The sequence below is a fragment of the Salvia hispanica genome, chromosome 1 (genome assembly GCF_029641045.1).
Source record: "Salvia hispanica isolate PSC_SH4W2 chromosome 1, Shi_PSC_v1, whole genome shotgun sequence".
Classification (NCBI taxonomy): Eukaryota; Viridiplantae; Streptophyta; class Magnoliopsida; order Lamiales; family Lamiaceae; genus Salvia; species Salvia hispanica.
In genome coordinates, this window is record NC_142692.1 from 46,537,427 (window position 1) to 46,547,627 (window position 10,201).

The 10,201-nt window shown below is 35.4% G+C and overlaps 1 protein-coding gene across 2 annotated transcripts; it reads right to left on the bottom strand.

Moving 5' to 3' along the window:
* Nucleotides 1-3,183: 3,183 nt before the first annotated feature.
* On the bottom strand, nt 3,184-9,836 carry LOC125220513 (filament-like plant protein 4). Of its 2 annotated transcripts, none has more exons than XM_048122676.2 (6): nt 9,702-9,836; nt 7,831-7,938; nt 7,090-7,321; nt 4,605-6,999; nt 4,082-4,127; nt 3,184-3,711 (listed from the first exon to the last, which is right to left on the bottom strand). In XM_048122676.2, the coding sequence occupies exons 2-6, from the start codon at nt 7,930-7,932 to the stop codon at nt 3,259-3,261; spliced, it is 3,228 nt and encodes a 1,075-aa protein (XP_047978633.2). In that variant the 5' UTR covers nt 7,933-7,938; nt 9,702-9,836; the 3' UTR covers nt 3,184-3,258. The 2 variants fall into 2 exon arrangements, with proteins under 2 accessions (XP_047978633.2, XP_088915950.1); XM_089059824.1 differs by having other exon boundaries at nt 9,674-9,797.
* Nucleotides 9,837-10,201: the final 365 nt, after the last annotated feature.

Consider the following 10,201-nt stretch of genomic DNA (forward strand, 5'->3'; position numbering starts at 1 on the left):
TTTTGAATTGCCTAAAATGGAAAATTAGTAGTATACTATTTTTAAGGGATGAAGGAAAAGGAGTAAACGATTGCTTATAAGATGGGAGTAGTTGTTTAGCAAATTATCCCTATATCTGATAATTTTAGTTAAAAATCCCAAATTTTGCACCTTAAATGAGGATTTTGGCATCCAAGGATATTTGAATGATTTTCTCAAAATAATAATTGGGGATCAGTTAATTTCGCATGCTCAATATAATCTAAAATATATATTCAACATTTTTTCATCTTTCCCCTGTTGAATTGTTCTAATCGAGAAAATTACTAAAGGATATTGATAGTGATACGAAAGTAACCGGCTCTGCATTTATCCTAAACATATCCATAAATAATTTGCATTTTTAAATTTCTTGAAAAGTTTGAACACATTAAACTAACGTGAAGAATGAAATATGTCTTCATGCCGCCACTACAATTATGTTGGACTTTTGAGTTTTAAGGAATATTCTATCTCAAATTGTAGACTATGACTATCTACCTCATAGTCAATTTTTTGCTTGTTTGTTGATCACTACGAAGTATTTTTAAATGGATAGAAACATTGATAGACATTATTTATATTTTTGGACACTTAAGTTTGTTTGTTTTTTCAAATAATCACATGAAAGAAAACAAGTAACGTGAGCATACCACAATGAAAAGTAGTTTTGGCGAATACTATTTCCACCAAACATTAATATCGTTTGTTTGGTCATGAAGACTACTTACATTATGCTAAACACGTTATAGTAATTTTTTTTGAAAAAATCATAATATATGTGTTCTTGATCTTGCTAGCTATCATACTTGTTTTGCGGTTTGTCGCTTGATTTGATGATGCTGGTTTGTTTTAGTTTATTTAAAGTCAGTTTGAAGTGTCTACCTTTTATAGATGGTGATTAATTTTTCAATATCAAATGAATTGACTTAGACAAGCAACAATGGCGCAACAATAAGCTGTGAGATAAAGATAATGAAATAAAAATGAGATAGAGTGACGTGCATGAGACAACAACGAATGCGACAAATGCGGCGAATGTATAGTAAGACAAAGAGAAAAGTGATATCTTAGAAATTTGAACCAATTTTAACGTTAATACAAAAGTAGTACTCCGTATTAAATAACACAATTAATAGTATATCTCTTTTTTTTCTTCTAGTTACTAGATCAAGACTCGTGATACGAGTAGACACACTTTATCCATCAATAAGTCTTGTGTGGAATGCGTGGCAAAGTAGGAGTAATACTTAGACGTTGAAAAAGTGCATAATCATACACATTATTTCTTTTCTTTTTTCCACAAACTCACACATCAAAATTAAGAAAGAGAGTGATAAAGCTTAAATCTAAAAGGAGCTCAGGGGGGATGGAAAATGAATTAAATAGCATTTCAATTTGAAAATGGGGTTTGTAAAAGAAAAAATAAAGAAGGGGTGGAAAATGATGTATCAAGGAGGAGGAGAAATTGAATAGTAGTTTCACCAAACGTTACCCATTAATATTGTTTGTTTGGTTGATGAAAACTATCATATATTCATGCATGTTCCCACTAGCATAAAGATAAACGATTCTTCTTCTTCTTCTTCTTGTAATTAAATTAATTATTATACTATAATTTGGGTGCGTTGGAATCTTAATTTTGCTCCCTCTACTCTAACCCAACAACTTTACTACTCCCTCTCATTAGAATTTAGAGGTTGCGTTAATATATACTAGTATTTTATTAGTACTATAAAATCTAGAGAATTCAAATTGTCAAATAAATCAATAAAAAAAGTTAAATTTTGAGATATTTCATATTTTTTCAAATTAAAATATTAAATCACCAAGTTAGCCTTTTGTCACACAAATCACCTTCAGTTGATCAGAAAATTTGACTCAAATAAATAAGTGAATAACGGAGTATTTGAGATAAAACTCATATAATTTCATAATAACCTCTTAACTAGTATAATCTCCAAAGCGTTGAAGAAATATAAAAACATATTCTCAATTTGGCCATACACGCACATAATAGATTAAATGTTGTAGAAATTTACAACTTTTATTTAGAATTAAGCGGTATAGCATGGAATTAAAGAATATAATCAAGCTCAATTAAAGCGTGTATAAAGTAATTACACTAGCTTGTTATTAACGCGCAAAATGTATTTATATTTTATGATTAATCATCAAATCCCTTAAATTAGTGCAACATGAGACTTTTCTTACTTCAAATTTTAATGCGCATCTCTTTAATTATTCTCTTTAATTAATTAATTAATTAATACCTCTAAATTGTCAAGTAGATTAGATTGGATTCATGTGGCATAAAGTAGTGGCACGTAAAAATGTAGCCATGAACGATTGCAACATTACGACTTTTAGCTGACTCGATCAAATCAAATCGTAGTGTGCAAGCAACTATTAAATTATTTTATAATTTGTATTTTGTTACTATTAAAAGTGTGATCAAGAGTGAAACACGATACATAAAAATATATACTTTTCTGATAGCAACAAAAAAGCAATTTATATATCTTTTTCAGACATTGAAATTTTGTATTGGTGTTATTAACGACCGGAACATTAGTTAAATTATGCGAGTGGGGCATTCGGTTTATTATTATTGAATTTTTTTCATTTTCGAAAGCCGTTTTCATGAAAACTATGGACTTGGGGAGTTTTATTGACAAATAGCTTCTTCCGTTTCGGACAAAAATGATATATAAATACTAACTACATCAAAAACCCATTTTTGTGTAGGATTTAGACCATCTGTAATGGTATTGCAAAACTCAAGTAATCTTATTGTTTTAATTACGTAATTTTTGTAAGCTTTAAACAATAGAGCATGTATATTGTTCAACAACGAACTGTACATGAATGAACAAAAATACGCATTCAAATTGTACTATTACAAACTTTCTTCCATTGATTTTTTGATGTTTTCTTTTTTTTGGTGGGCAACGCTCGAACGAGACTACATGCTACCGATCATAAGAAATTCCTAGCCTATCATGTAATAACCTACGATTTTTTTATGTTTTCTACTAATTGTTTCGTTAGATATTTCTGTTGTGGTTATCGTTCTCAGCTCAGGCTTCCCTGAAATCTCACAGCCACACCTTCACCACACACACAAGTTTTTATTTGAAAAAATAACCATATATATATAACAAGGGGAAAAAGGTTCATCATCTTTATTTACAGAAAGTGCTCATATTGCATGAGCTAAATATCAATATAGACCAGTAATCAGTAGCCGTTCTTTCCTTTCGAGGAAAAGAATCTGCTGAAGCCGCGACTTTGTTTCTCTGGTGTAGGTGTAGAAGAAGCCGACGAGGAGCTCGACTTTGTAGGGCGGTGTTTCTGATGGTTTGGTCCTGCTGGGGATCTCTGTGGGTTGTTTGCTTCGGAGTCGGATGGACTGAACTCGGCCTCAAATATATCCGAGGGGGATTCTGAGCCTGCCCTGTTCAGATAGAACAAGCGTGTGTTATCCATTCCGTATGCATTATGGTCTGGGAACACTATGTCATTCGTTATTGGTTCTCCCTCGATCGAAGCCTCCATCTTTTGACTCCTGCTCCTGGTTGGAAAACTGAGAGAATCTGACTGAGGATGCAAAGCTTTCAACTGCTTACCAAGAAGATATATGGTTTCTTGACACTCCGCCAGCTTTTCAGCTGCTGCAGCCAAGTCTTTTTCCTGACAAGTAAAAAAATATTAAAACTGGTTAAAAATATAGAAATCTGAAAACTATCTTGATCTAGTACAGTAGTAAAACTTGGAAAATTACAAGTTCAGATATTAAAATTTGGTTATTTGGTTAAAACTACAAACTTAAATGCGTATGCAGAACAAATTATTTGATATCTGTCTGCGTAACGTTCTACAAAGAGTTTCAAAGAATAAATTGTGTATCCAGAAACACCAAAGAGAAGCATATATTTAAGTACGAATGCAACATGCCTCAGGAAAGCTTTTCACAGCAGCTCTAGTATTTATTCCAAAACAGGGCCATATCTATAGTAGCAGATGCTAATTGCAAATCACGAAATACTTTTGTAGGGCTTACCTGGCTAGACTTTTCATCATTGCCAGCTACTCCATGAGTTTCAATCCTGAGATGGAAATAATAAGACAAGCCCAGTGATAGGTTAGAAACTACATACTACATTGATACATCCAAGTATCTGTAATCTAAGCAAGAACAATGAACAATAATATTTCAGTGATTCTTAGAATAACAAAGCTTAAAAGGTAAAGCAAGAACATATGTGATATGCCAACAATTAAGTAGTTTCGTTCGCATAAACAAGTGGCAAATAGAACAATTAGGTGTCAAAAGTCATATTGTGTAGATATTAAAGAGCATTTTATAAGTTTGAAACCACATTAGTACTGAACTTAGCATCTTGAACTAAATATTTGAACAGCTTCAGATATGTTTCCACATGCCCTATTTAGTTTAATGAAATGCCATATTCTAAAACTACAATAATGCACCTACGTAAAACAAGACTTGGGATATCTATTATAAATATCTCAGAAATCAAAGAAATATGGAAGCACGCATAGTGAAAAAAATTCATCTGTACCTTTGGAGCTGGTCTAAGAGATCATTGCATCTGTTCAGTGCATTTTGATGACTTCTTCTTTCCTCTTGCAGCTCGAGGTCCAAATTTCCAATTTTCCCTTCAAGAAGTTTAACTTCGGTTTGTAATCCCTCTGCCCTTGTTTCGAGTGATTTGTAGGATTCTGTCATGCATTTGAGTTGTGTCTCTGCCAAGCTGTTGCCTTTTTGTACTGAAGTTAATTGCGACTTGGCATCAGCAAGCTGCTGTTCTGTTTCCAGCAACTGAATCTTCGTGCTTTCATACTTTTCCATGCATCTAGCAAGTTCCACCGCCAAATTATCCTTATCCATTTTCAATTCGTCAAACTCCTCCGGTGAGCATTTCCGTGAGGCGGCTGATTCAGAGGTTGGAACAAGATTTCCAGCGCTTGGAGTATCAGGATCGGAGACAGAATCAGAAAAGTGGGAGCAACCATTCCGATACATCTCCCCTGATGAGTCCACCACACCCTTATTCTCTGGTAGTGCAATCTTGTCTATACAATCAGAACTACTGGTTTCAACTTCAGAACTCTTAATCCCCAGTACATTGAAGTGCAGCTTGCTTGCTTCTCGCAACACATAAGATATGTCAAGAACAAAATCAAAAAGATTAATCCCACTCTCAGATTCAGTATATCTGGCGGAAAACTTGTTGAGGCTTTCAGATAGCCCCTCTCCATCAGGGGATGCACCTGGGACAACCTTGGCCTCTTTACCAAGAATCATAATAAAACTATGAATGTCCGAGATGGCTATTTTGAGTTCTTGATTGAATTGCACATTGTCAATACTGTTAACATTTCCAGACAATGTTGTACCATTTGTGGATGTTATCTGGGCACCATCAGCAATACTTTCTGTACCAAAATCAGGAACTGCGTCAACATCATTCTGTAACTGGTGCTTTGAAGTATCAAACACATCCTGCATAATGTGTCTAATATCAACTATAACCTTTTCCATATCATTCCCCTCAGACATTGACTCAATCACTCTGGATAATTCTGCTTTGAGCTTCGCAAAGAAAGGTTGATCAGCTTGCAGTTGAGGATCTGCAACAGCTGAATCTACTTTCGAGAGCACTTGATACTCAGATGCAAGTCCGTCTTTAGATGGAGAACCTACAAGTTTTGCTTGTTCGGGACATGTACTGCCTGTATCACCAGAAACATCTGGACTTGATACAGTTTCATGTGATCCATGGGATTGGTATGCTAATTTCTCCATCTCCAGAAAGTCATCCATTAGGTCGAGGTTTTTGGTGTTTTCAGATTTCCGAGGGGTGTCAGTGTTCTTGTCCTTCTGGACGCTGGAGAGGTCAGACATAGATAATGTAGCACACGAACCAGCATAACTTACATTATCATCATTTCCGCATTCAGACACTGAGGCAAAACTTGGTGGATTGCTAGCCTTGCGACTAGAGAAACCTTCAACAGATACTGAACCATGAGTTACAGGACTTCTCCATTCACCATTAGCTTGTAAATGTGATTCTAAACTTTGAAGCTTGCTAGCTGTCTGTGCATATATACTTCTACAACTTTGCAATTCACCATTACGCTTTGTTAATGCTTCTTTCAACATCTTTGTTTCTTCATCCATTGACAGTAGACGTTCTGCTAGTAGCTCGTTCTCTTTCTGGCACTTCAGCAAATTGTCAAGTGTAAAGTCAGGCAGCTGTGACAAGTTTGCTGTTGGAGACCTCGCTGTGGACCTCCGTACACGGGATTCTCCATAGTCGCGTCCCATATTTTCAACTTCAAGTTTCATTTGTGCCAGTGCAGCTGGACCAGGCAGTTTCTTGCGAACAAGCCCCCGTAACCTTTGACACTCAGCTTCAAGCTTGGCAATTTTCTTTACTCCCTCAAGATGCTGCTTATTTGCCACGTCTGCTGACCGCATACTCATGTTCTTTTCCTCATTGCGGATTTCCACTTCTTTCTTAGCAATGTGAACCTCATATTTTAATGAGTTCACTTCTTTTTCACAGGACTCAATGTTGCTCCTCAAACGTTCTATCTCAGCTTGAGCTTGTGATTTATCCTCACTGAGCTGGAACAGCATGTTGGAGCGTTCCTGCAAAGTTCTTGATAGTGCAGCATTGTCAGCAGCAGACCTCAGTAATTGTTGTTCAAACTTTGCGATTCGAGTTTCAAGCTCATGCTTCATCTTGTCAAATATTTTATTCTTGCTAAGAATAACTTCCTGATACTTTAGCTCATGGTCTTCCTTCAAATTTCGTATCTGCCTCATGTGTTCCTTGAGAGCAGAATCCAAATGGGCCGCCCGATCTTCAGCAGTAAGCTTTAGTAGTGTGACAGACTCCACATTATTTTTCAATGCCGCCGCTTCTGCATCAGCCTTTTCCCATCCTGTGCAGAAATTTTTTTTGTTAATAAAGTCCAGTTACTTATCATCCGAAAAAATATATTTGATGTACTGTACATAAAATAAGTTCAAACCTGAGACAGCTTCTTCAGCAACTTTAGCATGCTGTTTCACCAGGTTTTCTTTATTAATCATTTCTAAATGCGCTTCAGATAGCTTTTCATTGAGTTCTTTTATTTCATCCTCCAAGTTATGCACTTGATCTTCATAGGATTTCACACGATTTTCAAGTCCAGTAAGATGCGTATACGATTCAATTGAGATTTGAACATACTTGGGCTGTTTATTGTTATTATCCAACTTTCCCTGCAACAGAAGAAGGACAATGAAAAAAATACTACAATATTGTAGAACAAGGTATGGCCAATTAAAGCTGATGGATGGAAGGAGATTATATATTAAAAATAAATTTAATGATCACAAATAATCTCAGTGGAACTCTTGAATCAGTTTCCAGAACTGTAGTGCAGTAGAAGAAAAAAATCTAACACTGATATCACAGGCAACCCCTTTATCAGGAACACCAAAATAAGCATAAAATGGAAATGGTTCCTATTCAAGAGTATAAGCTACAATGGAAACAGAGGAATTGGGACATGGAAATAGAAGAGGAAAAGTCAAGGGAATACATGAATGGCTCAATAGCTTGCAAAAGAAATATACAACAGGTCACTTGAGCAATCACTATTGTTGCCACAACTGGTTGATATGATGTAGAAAAATATGACATGAGAAAAGGGAAGCACAAGAGTATATATTTAAAGATAATAATCACAATAAAATGAATAAACCTTGTCTAATTGTGTTGAGCTTACATCTGAATCAGTGGCACAAGAGTCTGATCCTGAAACATTTGCTTTCTCAGCTGCTAGCTTATCGGATGATTTTTTCTTCCAGGGCCAACTCCTTTTGTCCATTGCAGGCTGTTAGAGTAAAAAAAATTTATGAAAGGTAATACTATAAGATTAAGGATTCATCAACAAAAGTAAACATTGGTAAATTGCACAATGCACCAGAAGCATTACTCGGCAAAAAGTACCAGTAATATTAGAATATATTCTGAAACTGCCAAAGGAACAGTTGACTACAATGACAAATATGGTCCTAGCTTTGTATCAACATTGAACTTTTTCAACCAACGTTTTAATCCTTTTCTTTTGTGTTCTGCACTACCCAACAATACTAATAAATGCCCTAATCCTGTCTTGTTTTGCTGATCATTTTCTTTACCAAACAATATCTCTCTCTTTCATACTATTCATGATTGTGGGGAATACTGTGGGTCGGAACTTACCCAACGATGAGTTTCACTACCTTAGGATCATATAGTTAGGTTGCATGCGTCCATAATCTATCACTTTGTTTACACTAGCATTTCAAATGACTATAAAGGTTCCTGAACAATGCCCCAGATGTTCTATTCAGCATATTGACTAACAAGAAGCGAAATGCACAATTAATGAAATCTAAATATGAACTACCAATAAAATACATAGTACTCATAAAGTTACTCTACCAATCAAATTCCCATATGAACTAAAATCTGAATATTCAGCAACAAATATATGCCTGGATGTACTGATAATTGCATTTAAGATAGTTCTGATTAGGTGAGGCAGCATAAATCAAACTAACAAAGTTTTGTACCAGAAAGTTGGATAGCATAGGGTTTAAAAAAGCTAAAGCATAGTCTGTTAGCCAAAAATATGTTCACAGATTAACAGTGTCGAAATTCTCCAGCTATATTAACATGCCAGATATCTTGGCATAGTTGGATTTCAGATATACAACCACAAGATATTCCAATCAAATCTTCAGTGCAGATTCTGCATTATAGATATGATAAAAAAATTTGAAGGCATGCAACTGTCTTGAATAATTTTAAAAATAGGCCAACAAGGACAAAGAAATTGATAGGCCACCAAAAACCATCAAAATGCACCATGAATATGACATCCATCATCTTGAAATTAAAAAGGGAAAAAAAAGCAGAAAAAGTTAACCCGCAATCTCGATGAAATCTTTCCTAAGCTGGTATGGTATTTCATTCATGAATTGCTACATGTAATGATTTAAATATCGATTTCCTAAAAATACTGTACATTAAATTTATCTCTCCATTGAAAACTCTCCCTCTCTCAAAATCAACGAATAGGCATACTATTCAATCTGCTGCATCGGAAATTAAACGAGTATCCAAATCAAACTCACTGAACATGAGAAATGCTCCATAGATTCACAATTAAGGAAAAACGATACAATGAGAACTCTTACTTGAACTCTTCTGCTCCTACTAAACTAATCTCGAACAAAGTTAGGAGCGTAGAAAATCAAATTAAAAAGAGAAATAAAAGGATGAATCACAGCGACATCTGAAAAAGAAGGACGCTCACAGATAAATAGAAAAAGTAAAAAAAGGCGATAGATACCTCTAAAAACAAACACACAGAACAGAATGAAAGCAGAGCGGAAAAAAGCGAAAAATGCTGTGAGGCTGAGGAGAGAGAAAGAGGTTCCGCAAAAGAACAAGCAGAGTAATTGCTCCACCGAGCGCAGAATACAAAGCGCAAGTAAAAAGTATGGGATGACGCCAATTCACACCATCATAAGAAATCAAATGCAATTGAACATCAATCAAACGCAAACGCAAACACGTGCCTCTGCGCTGCCAAATTCCCACACTCACCAGCAGCGAATCTGCGATCGGATTGGGATCCGAGGTTAGGGAATGCGAGCGGTGTGACGCGTTTTCCAGAGCAGAGGAGACGATTGTAGCGGTGGCGGAGTGGTGGTGGTGAGGTGAGGTGTGGGGTGTGAATGTCGTTTGGAGCAGAGGGAGCGTTAAATTGTTTCTAGTGCTACTTGTCGCTTAAAAAGGCCAACTATGTTCCCACTCTCTCTCTTTTTCTCTACCTCAATTGCATTTGCATGCAATGGTAATACTCCTATATGAATTAAATACATTTTTAATACGGAGTATTCATTTTTACAATTGTAGCGGTGGTATATAATATAACCAAATAAAATTTTAATTTTAACTTTTCGGAAACATACTTTTACTTACATCTTTAATGCTTATTTCTTCCTAAACAGTTGATTTCTCTTTTTCTCAGCGGAAGCAACGAATATGGCGCTTACAATAAAATTGATTCATTTAAGATATTTTGGGTAAATTGATTTAATTAA